General features: G+C 45.6%; 1 protein-coding gene across 3 annotated transcripts in view; it reads right to left on the minus strand.

Annotated features, from left to right (window-relative positions):
- Positions 1 to 12,269: 12,269 nt before the first annotated feature.
- Positions 12,270 to 19,209, minus strand: part of LOC126517725 (FGFR1 oncogene partner 2 homolog) — a 29,489-nt gene continuing 22,549 nt past the window's right edge. For all 3 annotated transcript variants that reach the window (XM_050167519.2, XM_050167517.1, XM_050167518.2), the window contains exons 4-8: positions 18,366 to 18,396; positions 17,434 to 17,497; positions 16,632 to 16,685; positions 15,924 to 15,993; positions 12,270 to 12,666 (exon numbers count right to left, since the gene is read on the minus strand). In XM_050167519.2, coding sequence (XP_050023476.1) covers positions 12,358 to 12,666; positions 15,924 to 15,993; positions 16,632 to 16,685; positions 17,434 to 17,497; positions 18,366 to 18,396 — 528 coding nt within the window. In that variant the 3' untranslated portion in view covers positions 12,270 to 12,357. The remainder of the gene's footprint in view (positions 12,667 to 15,923; positions 15,994 to 16,631; positions 16,686 to 17,433; positions 17,498 to 18,365; positions 18,397 to 19,209) is intronic.

Consider the following 19,209-nt stretch of genomic DNA (forward strand, 5'->3'; position numbering starts at 1 on the left):
TGTTTCCTTGGCGACTAGGGTGACACACCCGCAGACAAGGTGGCTGTTCGAGGTGTGCTGGCTGCCTTAACGAAAGAAAAAGAAAGAAATTAGATGAATGTCGATACCAGTGCTATTGCTTCTTGCCTCTTACCTGCATTTGCCTCCATGGCCTCTTGGCTTGCGGAGTCTGTATGAGGGAGCTGCTGTGGCTAGGCGTAGGCATTGTCTAAGCAAAAAGAAAAAACCATTCAAATGGGGAATTATGGAAATAAATGCAGTTGTTATGTCTGCTTCTTGCACTCTTCTTGCCTAAAAGTTTTCAAAGACAGTGTCCAGTGCACACCAGCACTTTGACTGCTTCTGCTTTTTACCTGCAGGTGTTGCTGCGAGATCCTTAGTATGGCTGCGTGCAGCATCGTAACACTTGGTGGAGGCATTTGAAGTGGTAGCCAAAAATATAAAGAATCATCCTTGTCTGCATGAATGCTTTCAATTTCTAAATGCAGTGATAACTATCACTATTAGTGCAAGGCCCCCCACATCTATGCGGCAAGTGCCATAGCTCGAAACTGAATTTTTCCTGTAGTGTTTCACAAGGCGTCTGATATGTCCACATTAGATGTGATGTGTTTCTTTTATTTATGCCAGTGTGGAGAGGGCATCATTAAATTGTTTTTTATTTTTGCGTGTCTTGTTTTTTGGTTTATTCCTGAATTTATCAAGCAGCAGTCTCATGATGCTAAAGTGACTTATGTAATGGCAATCAGCTTTTGTTTTGCAGAAAAACAATGCATTTCCTGACCCCATTGTTTGACATCCCCTCACTCGCATAATTTTGCAGAGTATTCTACCTATATTGACTTGCTTGACCTCCACTAAAGAGTCTTACATTTTCAAATACGACTCTCTTCCTACAACCATTCGACACTCCTCATAATTTCTGTACCTTGGGCTTCTGATACTCTGCATTCACCATTTTTGCTTGTTTCTGGCTAGAAATGTCTTCTTTAATTTAGATCTTAAATTTTACCTTTGGAACACACAGAAGGGCTTGCCATTGCATATCTACATAAAAGGGAAATATGTTTCATTAAACATTTGCAAAATCCAATTGAAGATTGATGAATGCAGCTTGCAGTGTGATTTGACTGAATGAGCCATAAGAGTAACTCATCTCGCTAGGTAAATTAAAGCACACATTAGTGTGATGTACAAGATACGTTACACTAACGTGGTGGGTTCTCTTGCTTATACAGCAAAATAATCGGTGCGCGAGAAAAAAAATATTTTTGCAAACCCCTGTACAACTGATTTAAGAAAAATGAGCTGGAGCTGTCCACATGATCTACTTATTTTACCTGCGAGTATGGTCAACAAGAATGTGTCCCAGCTGCTTAGTGGTATTTGAGATTATGTCAGTATTGCATATGTGCCTGTTGTCTAAAATAATTGAATTTTGAAAATGCTCGCAGGGATCTGATGTGCATATCTACAGTTTATGGATACATGTAAAAGACTCGGCATCAAGTGCTAGTGAACGGTCCCACAGGCCCGGAGTCGATCATGCAAATAGATTCGCTGCACAAATTTGTGACCAGAAAAGATATGCCACATGAAATGGCATGCAAGGAAGCGTTGAAAATATTGCACAGTTAATAAAACGCCTACGCTATTAATATGTGGGTTGATGCACTCGTTATGCAAAACGGAGGTGAGGCGTGCAGACAGGACACAAGAGTAGAGTATTTACAAGCAAACAACACGAGCGCCGCCCACTTGTTTACTCTTCTGTCCTGTCTGCACGCCTCACCTCTGTTTTGCATAATGAATCCTTACCAACTAGCTCAGCTTTCTGTCGTTCTAAGTCTCGATGCACTCGATTTCGTCCGCATTAGGCACTCGCCTCTTGATTACTTCGTGGCACAGAAATACTCGGCATCAGGCTGTTTTTCTGCTGTGGCCTTTGTAGAAGCATGATTGTTCAAAGTGCAACAATTAAACAGATTCTATGAGTTGCTTGTGGCTTCGCCAACACAATTCCGGTGCGCTGGTCCGCCTGTCCAGCAATTTCCTACTGAAGGGAAACCTGCAAATAAAAACACCGCTCCGCATGTAGAAAAATACTCTACTGTGACGCTTCTCAAACGATTGTGATGCACCACAAGAGCTGCCTACTCGCGTAATATTCTCAACAAGGTGATACATTAGTTTACTTACATGTGAAGGTATATGCACTTCGGGGCTTCGGCGGCACATAAGGCACGAGTGTGCCATAGCGTCCGATGTCGACGCGCGATCGCATGTCAAACCTAAACTGTACGAAACAACTACGCATCCAAAAAACTGATTCGAAACCGAAATTCGCGTCATCCTTTATTGCATGAATGCGTACACAGTGATTTACATAAGTCACTGACTTAGCGATCGCTTTCTGTAAACTTAATATTAACGCACCATTTTCACAAAGCCATCAGGTATGCGTTTTTAGATGACAAAGCCTAAGGTGACCTGTACCTGTTTTCAGCTCTTTCAATAGTAATTGCGCTGGCCACATTGACCAGTAGCAACAGGGCGGCGCCCTAGAGGTTCCCACTTTTCTGGCCCAGCTTTTCCTCTAGAGTTGTTCTACTAACTCTATGGTCTCGATCCCAGATGCTGGCTGTAGATGACGTTGCGATGCAGTTTGCCGTTTAGGTATCTGTACAGGCAAAACATTGATTCACAGTGGAGGAAAAGAACTAGGAAGCTTACCAGCAAGTATGCGGCCTGTGGGGTAGGCAACACAGCAACAAAGAAGGTCAAGAGGATAGTCAGAGAGGCTGAATTAATCTCATGGGTGGCGGCAATGGAAAAGAAACCTGCCATGTGCTGCACAGTACTTAAGAGGAAAAAACGAAATCAGGAAAGAAACCATTTATGATAACTCAAAGGGAAGCTCATTACTTTTCGAAGCGAGATCGGGATGCCTTAGAACGCGCACCTATAAAGCGAGATATAAGAAGGAAGAAGAAGCATGTGCTTGCTGCGGTAAAGCGACGGAAACGACGGAGCATATTTTATTAGAATGTGAAGACGTCTACCCAGCGGTCGATTTAGGCACCACTGGCCTCCTTAAGCCCTTGGGTTCAGCGGGAGCAGTGGTAAAGCAAACAGGTCGGCAATAGACATTAGTAAGAGGCGATTGGAGGATTGGTGGAAGAAAAGTAGGGAAACGACAAAAGACGGAGACGTACAAAAGCACAGTTCGCAATAGGGGATCAGAAAATTTGGACGTGGTAGTTCAGTGTTTTTTTTTTTTTCTTTTTTCATTGGTTAACCTAGGTAGGATATTAGGCAGCATAGTAGCAAGAGCTTGGTGGCGCAATCCACCGCCCCGTTCCAAAGGGGACGCTCATAACATCCATCCATCCATCCATCCGTTGCTCCGGCTTCCGCTGCGTGGAGTATACCACTTTTGTCGGCGCCTGTACATCTGCCGCACAACAATAATCGTCATATGCCTTGCTTGCGTTTTGTTCCTTGAAAACGCCACGCCCGCTATTTACTGTCGGCAATGCTACGTCATGCTGATAACGCGCATGCCGTTCGTTACTGGGAAGTACCGGGCTCGCAGCGTTAAAGAAAGGAAATGCGGACAAGACAGATGACGCTTATCGTTGTGTGGCAAGGTACGACCGAAAGGGTGTAATTTCATTTTATACACTCTTAGAAAAATTTACACCCTTTGGGGCGTATCTTGTCCCACAACGATAATCGTCATCCGTGCTGCCCACGTTTCCTTTCTTTAACACTGCGAGCCCGGTACTTTCCAGTCACGAACGGCATGCGCCTTATCAGTGTGACGCAGCGTTCTCGACAGGAAAGTAGCGAGCGCCGAGTTTTCAGGAAAGGAAACGCAAGCAAGGCAGATGACGATTATTGTTGTGGGACAAATATACACCCCAAAGGGTGCAACCGTTTTAAGAGTGTAGTGTAAGACTTGATTTACTCACCTGCACCCTTAAACAAAAGTACACCCTCTGGGCCGTATCTTGCCGCACAACGATAATCATCGTCTGTCTTGTCTGTATTTCCTTTCTTTAAAGCTGCGAGCCCGGTAATTCCAAGTCACGAAAGGCATATGCGCGTTAGCTGCATGACAGAGCATTCTCGACAGGAAAGTACATTCTTAAGCAAAATTACACGCTTTTTCCACATCACAATAATCGTCATCTGTCTTGTCCGCATTTTCTTTCTTTAACGCGGTGAGCCCGCACTCTTAGAAAAATTTACGCCCTTTTGGGCGTATCTTGTCCCACAACGATACACTCTTACAAATATTTACACCCTTTGGGGCTTATCTTGTCCCACAACGATAATCGTCATCTGTCTTGCCCGAGTTTCCTTTCTTGAAAGCTCGGCGCTCGCTACTTTCCTTTCAAGGAGCTGCGTCACACTGATAACGCGCATGTCGTTCGTGACTGGGAAGTACCGGGCTCGCAGCGTTAAAGAAAGGAGACGCGGGCAAGACAGATGACAATTATTGTTGCGGGACAAGATACGCCCCAAAGGGCGTAAATATTTCTAAGAGTGTCATCGTTATCTGTCTTTCATTCGTTACTAGAAAGTACCGGGCTCGCAGCGTTAAAGGAAGGAAATGCAGACAAGACAGATGACGATTATCATTGTGTGGCATTATACACCCCAAAGGGTGTATACTTTTCTTAGAGTGTAAGAGTGTGTGCTTGTGTCCTTCAGTAGACTTCAGTGTGCTTGTAAAAAAATGGCAGTTCCGCCTGACGGATGAAGCACTGACTGCGATAGCAAGATTTAGCGTTGCGCGTGAACTTCTCGAACGTTGTTCCAACTATACGTGCGTACGACTATATGGATGCGCCACAATTTCTAGCACCATTGAAAGGCTTACCGCGCTGTGTACGACCTCTGACATCGCACAGGCACCACTACGCTGCTCGTAAGAAGCCGCGCCAGTAAAATTACATCGCTTTCAGGTTTGACCTGGGATATTGTTTTGCGCTTTTAGTATTTAATAATCTGAGATTTAAGATAAAATGCATGCGCTGTGAGCGTTACATTTATATGACATTTGTTTATGAGCTGTCATTGCCAAAATTTTGGGGAATAATTTAGTCATGAATGTAGGAACTGGTATGAACAACTTCAGTGATAGAATAGCGTAGCAATATATAGCCAGCATATAACATCATGGCGTACAGCATGGCATGGCGTATAGCATACATACGTGTAGATATATGCGGAGCCTGACGGCTTGTGCTGGTTTTCAATGAACATCTTTGACGCCAATTTGGGTAACTAGTTATGTGGCACTGGGAAAGTGCCGCTCTACAACGAGGCAAAAAATATCCCTTAAATTTATTCGGTGCCGAGCGGAATCGAGCCCATGTTGCAAGGGTTCCTCAAGGACAGCATCCCGACGCGTTAACACGCTGCGCCGCGAACGCACTGGGTACGTGCCGCTCTTCAATGAATCACTGATTAACCACTCGCCAACTTGAGTCGCTGAGAATGCGCTACCGAATGCGCAGATCAGCGAGGGAACAATTCTCAACGTTCGCTGGCACCGCCGCATCAAGCCTCTCATCTCGGAGGCCACGTGCGGACTTCTCTGTAGTGCCACCAGACGGCGCAACGTGTCCGGAAAGAAGAGCTAGAGCCTGGTTCTCACATGACGCGTTTCTCAGCGTTCGCACGCATCGGCGGGCCATGCATGTCGGAGGCAACGCGCACGCTTCGCGGCGGCGGTGCTAGAAGGCCCCGTGTTCTTAGGGAAGCGCGAAAGAGGAATCCCGCTGCAGTGCACACCTCATAAATAACTCGTTTCGACAGTGTGTCGCTATATCGATTGAGTGGCAAATGCATTACTGTCGATTCATCCTGAGATGGGCTCCGTCGATTGTTTACCTTGGTATTCCTTCGCGGCTGTATTGAAACCGTGTATAACACACTTAATGTTAGTTAGTTAAATGGGGTTTAATGGCGCAAAAGCGGCTGAGGCTATGCTGCGCCAAGCACGAGGTGTTTTAAAATCCAGTTTTTAAAGGAAAAGGCTTTGTTAATCTATATTTTATGTAAAAAGCCAGTGTCACCTAGAAATTTACGGATGTCACATAATGGTACTAGTGGATTATCACCTAAAATTAGAGCAGGGTGCAAAGGTATGTGTAGTTGATATAGCTTGTGTAAAAGTGCTCGTCTGTGTGTTTCAATATGTGTACATGTCAGTAATATGTGCATAACTGTTAGTGGTTCTTGACATTTCTCGCATGTTGGTGTGTCTTCTTTTGTAAGTAAGTAATTGTGTGTGAGGTGTGTGTGCCCAATGCGTAGTCGGCATAAAACTACTTCGATGAACCGCTCCTGATGACAGCATGACTTCCACTCGCCAAGTATGGGTTTAGTGAGATGTAGCTTGTTGTCGCCACAACGGTCCCATTCGCGTTGCCATTTTGCCGTTAAGGCTTTTCTAATCGCACGGATGCTATCTTTGTGTGGAAGTATTGTGTTTGTTATCTCTTTGTACGCTGCCATCGATGCACATCTGTCAGCTGCTTCGTTACCCGGTATCCCTACATGACTTGGAACCCAGCAGAAACGAATTGACCTCCCGTATTTGTTAAGCGCCAACATATTTAAAATGTCTCCTATCAGGGGTTCACACTCAGATTTGGGATGTAGAGCCTTTAGTGTGCTTAAAGAATCTGTGTATATGACTGCATTTTTGTGTTTATCAGTGACAATCTTTTTCACAACAACCCAGATGGCGTAAACTTCAGCCGTGAAAACAGAAGCGTGTTGTGGCAATCGAATACTTGTTTCCCAATTTTCCGCTACGGCCCCCACACCCACGTGATCTTTTGTTTTAGAGCCATCAGTGTAATATTGGATGTTATTTTGATATTTGTCCTGAAGTGCACGGAATTCTTGTTTAATGTGTTCGTGTGGGATGTCTCTTTTCTTTAAATGTGTTAACGTCCAATCACATAAGTGTGTGAAATCGTACCACAGGGCCAACCGTTGTGGTTTCTTGGCAACCTGGAGGACTTCGTGGGGAATGCCATAATCCCGACAGTATTGCTCATACCGCAGGACAAGTGGCCTAATCGTGTTCGGTTTATTTGTGTAGTGTAAGCGTGTGTTGCATTGTGTGAGGATGTTGTAGCATATGTGTTGGGGTGATGACTGAATTCTGAGAACGTAGGAAAAAGTGAGGAAAGCTCTGCGCTGCTGTAAGGAAGGTTCATTACACTCGACGTATAAACTTGGAATAGGTGAAGTTCGGTAGGCACCACTTGCCAGTCGCAGTCCAAGGTTGTGTACCGGATCAAGTCGTTGGATGTAGGACTGTCTGGCTGAGCCGTAAACCACGGAGCCGTAGTCTAAAAGGCTACGCACAAGAGACCGGTAGACACGTAAAAGGCACGTTCGGTCGGAACCCCAGTGCTTATGAGACAAAATTTTAAGGATATTTAGAGCTTTATTTGCTTTAACCTTTAGTGCTTTGATGTGGGATAGGAAGTTTAGTTTTTTGTCAAAGGTTACTCCCAAGAATTTATATTCTTGTTTCACCGGCAGCGCGACATCATTCATTTTTAAATCCGGGTCTAAATACAACCCTCGTTTTTGCGAAAAAAGCACTGTAACGGTTTTTTGGGTAGAGAAGCGGAGGCCATTTTTCTCAGCCCATTCGGTTAGTTTATTAATTGTTATCTGGAGCTGCCTTTCACATGTTTGTAAGTTTGAGGCGCGGCACGCTATTTGCAGATCATCGACGTATATGGAGTGCATAACAGAGGGGGGAATGACTTTGTTAACGGAGTTCATTTTTACTATAAAGAGTGTTGTGCTTAGTACGCATCCTTGTGGCACACCATTCTCCTGATTGAATACACGTGACAATGCCGTTCCTAAACGCACCTGGAATGTTCGGTCTGACATGAAATCGGCTAGACATTTCAGCATTCTACCTCGGATTCCTAAATCTGCTAAGTCCCTTAATATGCCAAACCTCCATGTTGTGTCGTACGCCCTTTCTAAGTCAAAGAAAACAGTGAGACAATATTGTTTGTGTAGGAAGGCCGCACGTATCTCGTCTTCTAGCCGGACTAGGTGATCTGTTGTGGAGCAACCTTTCTTGTATCCACACTGATGGTTATCTAGCATGTTTTCTGTGTCAAGGACGTATGTCAATCTTATGTTGATGATGGCCTCATAGGACTTTGCAAGACAACTTGTGAGTGCTATGGGTCTATAACTGGTTGCTGTTGTGGGAGACTTTCCAGCTTTCAAGAACGGGATTATGATAGCTTTCTTCCACTCTTTGGGCATTTTCCCCGTTTCCCAGATTATGTTGAAGAAATGAAGCAAGGTCTCAACTGCTTTAGGGGATAGGTGGGCTAGCATTGCATAGTGTACCCTGTCCGGACCGGGTGCTGTTCTTTTGCCACTAGTAAGGACTCTGTTGATTTCTGGAAGTGTTAGAGGGCCATTATACAGTCTTTCTGAACTTCCTGTGGTCGGAAGCTTTAGTTTTTCTTCTACTTGCTTATGTTTCAGGAATGCAGCAGAGTAGTTTTTCGAGCTTGATATATCGTGGAAATGTTGCCCTAATATGTCTGCTTGTTCTTCTATATTTGTTTGTGTGCCTGGAGGTGACAGTATGGGGATAGTGTACGAAGCGTAATCGCCTCTAAACTTGCGAAGCTGATCCCACATTCGTTTGGATGTTATTGAACTATTTACAGACGATACATAATTTTTCCATGACTGTCTTTCTGCTTGTCTGCGTGTGTACCTGGCTTTCGCTTTTGCTTTTTTGAAATCTAGAGAGTAGATTATCTTGTGTTGGGTATCGTCGAAAGATACCCCACGCTTTGTTTTGCAGTTTTTTTGTTTGCGTACATTCCTTCGTCCACCAGGGTTTCAGGTTTTTTCTTAAGAAGCCAGAGGATTGTGGGATTGTGTCTGCTGCTGCAGCAAGTATACAGGCGGTGATCTGATTGTTCATTTCATCTATGGTTAGCTCATCTGATATTTTATCCAGAGTGGCCTTTTCAGTAAAGAGAGGCCAGTCTGCTAGATGGAGTTTCCAACGGGGTGGCCTCAATGGGAAGGTAGGAAAAGTAGATGTTCTTTTAATTATAGCGGGCATATGGTCACTACCATAGGGGTTCTGAATAACATTCCACTGAAAATCGCAAAAAAAGAGATGGAGAGCACAGTGCTAGATCTAAGCAACTCATAGCTCCTGTGCTTGGGGAGTAGTAAGTAGCCGCACCTGTGTTTAAAAGGCATATGTCATTTGTTAGGATAAAATCTTCAAGCGTTTGACCCCTGTTGTCAGTAGTTTTACTACCCCATAACGTGTTATGCGAATTAAAATCACCGCCTATTAAAAATGGTTCAGGTAGCTGGTTTAAAATTAACTGTAGGTCTCTTACGGTAAAATGTGAATGCGGCGGAATGTATACAGAACAAATGGTGATGGTTTTGTGAGCTAAAACTGTGACAGCAACGACTTCTATATGAGTGTTAATGGGAACTTCTCTGGCTCCTATGCCACCTGGAAGAACAATGGCTACACCACCTGACAGCCGGTTCGCCTGTGTACGGTCGCGCCGTACAACGGTGAAGCCTTTTAAAATGTTTTTGTGTTTATCGCCTAGGTTGGTTTCCTGTAAGCACAGGGCCACAGGAGAGAAGTTTATTAACAGGTCTTTTATGTCACCTAAGTTACGTAAGAGACCTCTACAATTCCATTGGATCATAAAAGCCATTGTAAAACTGAAAGGTAAAAAATGATATTAACGAGTGAATGGGAGATAAGAAAGATGTAAGGTGACATGGATCTGAAGAAGGTAGATACAACAGAGCGATAACGCTTAGGTTACCGCCTTCTTATTTAGAGTTGTTATTGGGATTTTGTCCCTCTTACCGCGCTCGAGAGAGCGCTTGTCCTTTGGTGTCGAGGACACCGGGGTTTTTGTTTCGACCTCCATTGCTTTCTCTGAGGCGCTGGAGGACCGAGAGTTTGGCGCCGAGACACGTGTCTCGGGCCTTGGAGTGCGCTTGATCTTAGGGCCCTGCGGGACTGCTGTCTGCAGGGCCGTTGAAGAGGGCGGAGCAGTACTGGCTGCTTCCACCACGGGGGCGGGAGGAGTCCCTGCGGCGCCACTGCGCGTGGGCTCGGACTCCGGAGGCCTCTGTGACGCTGCCCCCGCCTGCGTCACTTCGGCATAACTGCGTCGCGAAAGGTACGACAGTCGTTTTCTGGCTTCGACGAACGAGATTTTTTCTTTTACAGTTAGTGCAATGATCTCCTTTTCCTTTTTCCAGCATGGGCACGAACGCGAGTAGGCTGGATGGTCTCCTTTACAGTTAACACAAAATGGTGAAGAGGTGCAATGCTCAGATTGGTGATCGTTGGAGCTGCATTTAGCACAAGTTGTTTGTCCTCGGCATGCATGTGAAGCATGTCCGAATCTTTGGCATTTGAAGCATCGTCTGGGGTTTGGGATATATGGTCTCACATTGACTTTGACATAACCGGCATCGAGAGAGGTAGGCATTACGCTTGTTCCGAAGGTGAGTATGACATGTTTAGTGGGGATTTCTTGATCGTTTCTGCGGATTACTATTCTTTGTACTTTGGTGACATTTTGTTCCTCAAAACCTTCCAGGAGTTCCTCGTCGCTTAAACCAATGAAGTCTTCTTCAGATATTACTCCCCTGCTTGTATTAAGTGTTCTGTGGGCTGAAACAGTCACTGTAGCTTCGCCAATACTGGTAAGTTCAGAGAGCTTATCTGCCTGATCTTTGTTATTCAGTTCTAGGAGGAGGTCCCCGCTAGACATTTTGGATGCTTTGTATGTTGGTCCGATTTTGTCTTTCAGACACTTCGCTACCAGGAAAGGAGAGAGTTTCCTTACCGGAGTGTTGCTTTCACTATGCACTACATAGTACTTTGGAAATGTTGGGGCGTTGCTTTGAAAGGAAAATTGAAATGGTACTTCGGTGCGGCATCTCTTCAGACGCCGATCATAAACAACAGAGGCTTGCGCTGCCATAGGAAAATGTGTATGTTCGGCAACAGCGCCGACCGCCCACCACGGAGCCCAACGAGGGGACGCGGCACAGCTTGTGTACAAGCCTGCACGACGCCAGCCGTACGCCATCACTATAACCCAATATGGTGTACCCAAGGTAGGATATCCACACAAGGTTAACCCTTGCCGCCGTGGAGAAAGGAAGTAAATGGAAGAGAGAAGAGGACAGGAAAGATAAAAAAGTGAGAGATAAAGACGAACGCTTGAGGAGAGAGAGATAGGAAGAGGCGACTACCGATTTCCCCCGGGTGGGTCAGTCCGGGGGTGCCGTCTACGTGAAGCAGAGGCCAAAGAGGCGTGTTGCCTCCGCCGGGGGGCCTTAAAGGTCCGAACACCCGGCATCGGCTCAACCTCCAGGATCCCCCTTTCCCCGGACACGGCTAAGCCGCGCACGGCTACACGCGGGAGGGTCCAACCCTCGTGTGCTCGGGTACGTGGTGGCGCAACACACCAAACGCCTGCTTACGCAGACGCCCCTGCGGGGATAACACACTTAATGCTGAACTTCTAAATACATGGTATTCTACGGAAAAGTTACAAAAAGTTATACTTTGTTACATCGCGAATTTCGTTATATTGAGGTTTAACTGTACAACCTTTCAGCAGAATCTCAATGCAACCACTCTGGAAGTTGTCAAGCAGAAATACCTGTCGTCTGATATTTTTTATCAGGGCATTGGTGTCAATGCTGCCTGAAACCATTCCTTTTGGTGATGACAGGACGTTGTAATTTTCTAGTGGCAAAACGAAAGTGTGGGCTAGAGCATCTTTAGAAAGTGCCAAGGAAAAGCCGTGCAGAACAAACAACAAAAAATAGTACAGAGATTAAGTCAGCTGCAGCCAGTTCAACTTCATAAACAGTAATTAGTTTTCTACAAGGTAATGACTCTGGCACAAAAACTGCCTACAAGCTGCCAATGTATGGGGACGTATTCTCGAACCGTCACTTTCAGCGATACTATCACTTTCACATGGCATACGCTCAACCAGCCAATCAGTGCACGCCTGATGGCCGAGGCGATAGTATCGCCGAAAGTGATCGCCCCATAATATGTCCCCTCGTTTACGTCTTACTGAGCTAAGTTATACATTCCTGGAATGTGGTTCAACTTCACCGTTCCTCTTTTGTTTCTCGAATGTCTGTAGAAAAGAAACGGACAATACTAAAAACTAAAAAGCAACCAGTTGGGAAAGGTTGCCGCTTTAATTCCAGCAGTGAAGAGCAACAGCCGTGGCAAAGGTGGTGGTGCCGCTACCACCCGAAGAGATACTCCAGCGCTCGCGACGCCACCGTTGTGTCGCGGCGCGGTGTGGGCGTCTCCGGTAGCGTCACCTGGCGCCTGCTGGCCGAGGCTCGGTAGGCCTGCACGAGCGGCCGGGCCTCGATGGTAGCCGTGTTCTCCTTGGACGAGGACGCCTGGCCTGGCTGGTCGGGCAGCCCACAGGCCTTGACGCCGACCATGGTGTGCGATCCGAAAACCTTGCCGTTCTTGCTCAGTGCCTTCTTGGCTTGCAGTCGAGATTGGTAGCACAGATGCATCCAGTTGCCCTCAGAGCTCACCTGAGCCACGGATTAACAGAAGCGAGAGCATTGCAGTCTCGTTTAAGGTGCGACGCAGTGAAAACGGTAGCTACAGCGCATCAACAAACGTGGGAATATTTACACTACGATAGTGCAATGGTGCTCATAATGACATTAAAGGGGACACTGAAGGAAAATATCAAGCCAAGCTTGATTGAAAGATTAGACTTCTGTAATTAACAAATTGGTCATTTGTAGTGAGAACAGAGCTTTTGTGAGCGAGAAAGCGACAAAAGAGAAAAATCGGAGCGGCGCCACTTATTGTGGATTACATCTCTCATATGACGTGCACACTGGCTGATTCACACAATGCAGCACGGCGGGAGTCACACGGAGACTACATCAGCTTGTCCGCTTTGGCGCAGGCAGTTCAAAATTAACAGCAGCCCGAGCTTCGGCGGCAATTTTCTATGTAATAGTGATATAATGGCACACAACGAACGATGATAAATTTCTAGTTGTATAATCCATCGATCTAGCTCGACTTAATATTTTCCTTTAGTGGCCATTTAAAGGGCCCTCTCACAAGGTCTCGGCACCGTAAAAAGACAATTGCGGCGTGTAGACCATGCAAAGGGCAATTGTTTTATCAAAGCATCGCAAAGCTACATTGGCGCATGCTGCGGACACGGCTGAAAAATCAAAGGCCCACATGCTCTTATCCTCGAAGGAGCCACTAGGGCCACTTAGGCCATCGACTTCGGTGGCGAGCGAATGACATCACGCACAATGGCGATTCTCATCATATGCAGGGCACCTATAGAGCACCAACCACCAAGCAGCAGCAATGGGGAAAACTTGGGGGGATTCCCATAAAACCAAGAGCACACAGCACGGCCCACGTGGCACCACCTCCAAAAATGCGCCTCGCAACAAGGAGAGAAAAAAAAGGAGGCAGCGGTCACAGCGGCGGGTACAGTGACAACGGGTAGGAGGTGTGCTATCAGCTCCTACACGAGAGGAGGCCAAAACAGAATATCATTGGTGGGCACTGGTCGAGAGAATGGGCACCAGAGAACCATGGCATTGGCTTCCTCTTTTCTGTTGTCTTTACTTCGTGGCACTGGCATCACTTAACTTCTTTGGCCTTAGTGCTGGCTTATCACTACCTCGAGCAAGTAAGGATACAAGCAACTATCCATAGCTGTTACAACAGTACGCACATTTTAAGAAATACCTACACTCTTAAAAAAAGTTTGCACTCTTTTGGGCTTGTGTTGCCCCCAAACAATAATCGCCCTATATCCCTCATGCTTTTCCTTTCTTTAATACTGTTTGCCCAGCACCTCCAGATCAACAACGGCACATTATCAGTGCGGCATAGCATTCTTGGCAGGAAAGTAGCAGGCGAAGAGTTTCCAGGAAAGCAAACGCAAGTCGGGCAGATGACAATTATTATTTGGGGACAAGATACGTGCCTTAAGAGTATTCGCATTAAGAGTGTACTCTCTTAATAATGTACACCCTTTCGCATGTACCTTTGCCACATAACAATAATCAGCATTATTTCCTACCCAGATACCGTTTCCAGGTATCTTAGGATACCTGGAAAGAAGGGATCAGAAGACTGAACTTGGCCCCGCGGACAAGTTCAGGGGCAACATTACTAGACTAGCTTCAGTTTTCAAACTCGGCACCGTTGCATGGAACCGCCACCCGCCCTCGCCTTCGTGGCGTTGCAGTCGCGCCCAGCTTCACTTCCTCACTAGCCGGCTACGCGGGCGGGCCGGACTAAGCATGCGGTGCAGCGTTGATGTATTCTGTGGTTCATTGTTGACAGCGAATTTCAGCAAACATGTCATCTGTGAAACTGTAGCCTTCGGCGAGTTTTTTCAGATTATCAGCAGACGATGCCAGCGTGCTGCGTACCTGGCTGCATAGGCTGCTATCGGAACGATGTCGACAGTTCGGCGCGCCACTTTTCCTGTGCTCCCAGCAATGCGACGCTTCGCTCGGCGTGGAACAGAGTGATTCCTCGTGCCGACCGGGAACTCTCTGCGAAATCCACGGCACGCATTCGTGCCACTGCTCCTGCGTTGGTCGTCATCGTCACCTTCCACGGCTGGCTGCGTTGCCATTCATCATTCCAGCGTACAATTTGACTTCTCTTCTGTCATCGTAATTGGGAGGCCGTGTTTACGGGGGTATGAGCCACTCAATGTCTTATGTAACGGACAGATTTAATTTTGAAGAAATTTAATTTCGAAGAATCACAAGCGGCAAATGGCGGGTGAAGGCTGCTAACCACGCCGCCGAGCAAACTCAAGACATCGAACACAAGCGACAACTGCGGACTGCGGGCATACCATCAGTGACGTCGTTCTCTCCGTCGCAGCTGATTGTGTGTATAAGAAACACTTTAATGAACCCTCGGGATTAACCCAGTGATAAACACAGGTGCCGCACGTTTCAGCTTCGCTGATTAACCATATTCACGGAATGAAAGAGCCAACGATTTTTTTTTGTGGCTTGTGTGTTCAAAGACTGACCTCATCTTTCTTTTTGTAGCGCTTCTTTGGCATGGTGAGAAGCTTCGGTGGGGATGAAGATCATCCTACAATCACGCACTTTGGCCAGATCTTCAGGCTCGTGAGCCTAAACTGTGCGAAACGTTAAGACGACAGGAAGAAACACGACATTTAGAAACGCAGCTTCTGCGCTTCGCTGTATGCATTTCTTCCTTTCGTGCAGTTACCCTTCTTTCAGTATGAACCAACTGGCCTGATAAATCTTATTGCTGTAGATGGATACCGCTTTCTCATGGTATCGCTAATTCGGACAAGGGAGAACACCAGCGACCGTGAAACACGCACAAACTGCCCGTCCACGCGAGCTCAAGGCTGCGGCGAGGCGTCTGCAGCGGAGCTCGATGGAACGGCACAGCCATCTGGCGGCTGTCACAGAAGTGGCGACAGCGACTGTAAGCGCACGGGCGGAGAGTTTTACAACTGAAGCTAGTCTAGTAACGTTGTTCCGGGGCGCCCTTGATGATGATGATGATATGTGGTGTTTTATGGCGCAAGGGGCACGCTCGCCCCCCATGATCGACACTTGTCACATGCCACTAGGTCCCACCACGAAGCCAGTAAGGAGTCTCTTCAATTTGTCATCTTAGACTGCCCAGAACTGCCCAAGAAGCTGTGCACTGCACAGCTTGTTGATTGAAAGCAGCGCCTCAGGCAATCCGGAACAGCAAATCGAAGACACCCAGTTAAGTCCACTTTCTGAGCACTCACCTTGTACTTGACAATGGTGCCATACTGAGAGAACTGCTGCAGAAAATACGAACTAGCAGACGGTGGAAACCTGCAACAATTCAGCCAAGTAAACAGAGTTTCTACATTTTTTTCTGTGTACTAGAGAAACACCAGGAACAGTAGGATGAATTTATATGCAGGTCAGTGTTCAAGAGCTTCTGTTCTCAAACCTGGACCTACTGTAAAGGCTAAATAAGAATTTCGGGCTACTGCATGAATACCAGTGCATTGTGGATAAGTGTAACATAAAACAGGAAATTATAAAGCAGAAACCCTCTTATAAGTAATAATTAAACAGAACTATCTCACACTGCTACTCATTCAGTTGTCTAAGATAGTGCAGGCCCCAAATGAAATGTACAAGCCAATATCATGCTGAAATAACGTGAAGTGATCAAAGAAGAAATGAAATAAGTCATTCTAATTAGCCCCAACAAGTTCGTTTCATTTGCCATGGTGGTATGTCACCACTACTGCTTCACTCCAACATTTCATAGCCTCGGCTGAAGCTGCACAACCACTTAGCTTTCAGTCTATTGCTTGAGTATTTGCACATCTACTGCAGCAAGATATCTAGTATCACTAGTGTTGTGTCACTCACAAATAGTAATGCATTTGGAGGAGCTTCATGCAAACCAATGTGTACAAACCGGCCACAGGCATTGTTTCTGCCTCAAAGATACGTACCCAAAAACAGTAACCCAAGTTTCGTCGGAGTAGCCTGGGGAGTACGTCTGATCTCTGCACAGAAAGTGAAAAACCACAACTTAACAAAAACAGAACAACAACAGTAAACGTCGCACTTTATTGCATTGTTGCAAACTTGATACGTTTTCTGCCACACCTTGCTGACCTTAGGCTTCTTCAGCAGCAAAATTATGCACTTATCAGGCAGCAAATTTTGAAGTCAATTCCCAATAAAATTTTTATTAGCGAACACTTAGAAGATCTATGTTGCCGTGAAGGGCTGCAGACTAACTTTCCATTATTAGACACATGCCTGACTTTATTCACATGGTGTACAAGTAGTGCTGATGTTGTACTTGCTAGGATACTAATCAGGCGTTTCCCCAGTACATGGTCCCAAACCATAGTTGCTATTTCCAATTATATAACTCTACACTGAAGCACTGGTGGATCCAGAGGGGGTCCCAGATAGCGTTCTATCTACAGGCTTCTAAGACACGGTAGATGGCATGCAGTACTCAGTTCTTTCTTCCGTCCGAATAGGCGTGAATGACAAGACGGCTCAGTCGGGGGAAGCCCTTACGCAAATCACACCTTCACGTAAAGGCAAGTCTTCTTGCACAGAAAAAACGTGAAGATGCTGTAGCATTTAAATGTGGCAATTCTGCTGCTATGGCAACTGCTCAACTTGCAAATAGAGTCTTGCTCTGTCAAACCTTGCAGCCATATCTCAAAGTGCCAAAACCACTAAAACAGGTGCTCCACAGCGTTAAATCTCACTTAATGTCCTAGACTCACTCACCCGGGACTGAACAGTGTGTCTAGCTGCCCAGAGACATTGGCCGTGTTGGATTCGTGCAGCACACCTGGCATAGACAAAAAAATAACAGCTCACATGCAGTCACCCACTTTACGAAGGTAATCACTCTAGTCCCAATCGGACAGTTAAATTAAATGCACCAGCGCACATTATTTTTTTGCAAAAGAACGGATCAGTATAATAGATTTAGCTGGCCCTTCAGGTAATCATTCCTGTACTTTCACTGTCACAAAGGAGCGACTTGCTCTCTAAATAGGAGGGAACTATAGGATTTGGCGAGTTTAAACGAAATACGCTACTATGGGAAAACTGTCAGCTACTAATGAAACATAACACTTGCATTCAAGATGATCTAATATTGCTGTTTTAGTGGTGAAATACATAAAGTGCCACAGGGTCAACAGTGAAACAAGGAAAGCTACTACATGATTATTGCCCACACCACCAGAAAGCGTATAGACGTTCACCTTCGAGTGCTGTCCTTTTCTAACATACTTCCCACATATGAATTAGTTTTGCAGCAGACTTCTAATCAGTACTGCTTTCAGATTAGAGCAACGTGTTCTAAATGTCATTCTTATTTATTTTTTTGTGCTTGCCTCTCTATTGGCCCCTCTATTCTCTTCTAGAAACAGCGCTCTAAAGAGAAAATGCTAGCACGTATCTTCTTGCATGGAGTTCGGTAATTAGATTAACAAAGAGAAAGCAGGCAAATTTAAGTCAGACGAGAGTGAGTTATTCTAAAAGGAAATTTGACTCTTTTATGCAATATTCAAATTCACCACCTAAAGTCACACCATAGCACAAATGCTCAACAGACTAAATATTCCCCTTATGGCTCCTTGTTGCCACCAAGAAAGAATGGAGTGAATGTGAAAAATTGAATTGACAGTAAAGTTAGGCACATCACTTACTTGAGGGGCTTTGACAGAAGCTGTCTTGTGTCTAAAAAAAAGAAAGCAAGGCAAACCTACGTATTACCGAAACAGCCAACACAGAACAATGCACAAGTGCATCACAACCTCATTAAAGCACAGCTGGATTTTAAAAGCTCACATCCAAAGCTGTCTAATCCAACAATGATTTAACTGAAGAGGCCATAGTCGCGATGCTGGAAACACTGACATGTGGGTGTATTAGCAAATGTGCTCTGTCAAATGAGTGAGGGCTGTGCTTATGCTCATCTCAGATGCAAAGCAAAATGTGCGATGCTACATGGGAGGTGGGCCAAGCCACAACCTCAGAGGCACATTTACTCTCGCGCAATCAAAAAATGGTAACAATATACTTTTAAAGCGAAGTTTTCTTTGCAAACCCTCCAGTAGTTTCCTGACCATGGCTGCTAACTGGTTGTGCGCTGCTGTCTGGCAGGATAGCTCACACGCAGGACAACGCTACCACCTTTACAATTCGTATAGGTGCCCAGGCTACTGGCCTTGTTTTCTATAAAGTTACTCAGTGATAAAGCAAATGATACTCAACTATCCTTGTTGCAAGGAATACATAATATCGAGAGCGCAATCGTTATTAAAACAAACCTTTCTAAGCATTCTACGACTACTTTCCTAACCATTAGGCCACAATCACACATATACTTCTACTGTACCAGTGCTGACTACCTCTTTGCAATGATCGCAGCAATGTCCATGGTGATTTCCGTACTATGGAAAATTACCCACAAAGGGCGGATCAGCAAAGAAGTGGGTGGTACATTTAAAATAAATAAGAAGAAATTAAGAAATACAAGCCAATAAGAGA

Source organism: Dermacentor andersoni, chromosome 11, assembly GCF_023375885.2.
Source record: "Dermacentor andersoni chromosome 11, qqDerAnde1_hic_scaffold, whole genome shotgun sequence".
Lineage (NCBI taxonomy): Eukaryota > Metazoa > Arthropoda > Arachnida > Ixodida > Ixodidae > Dermacentor > Dermacentor andersoni.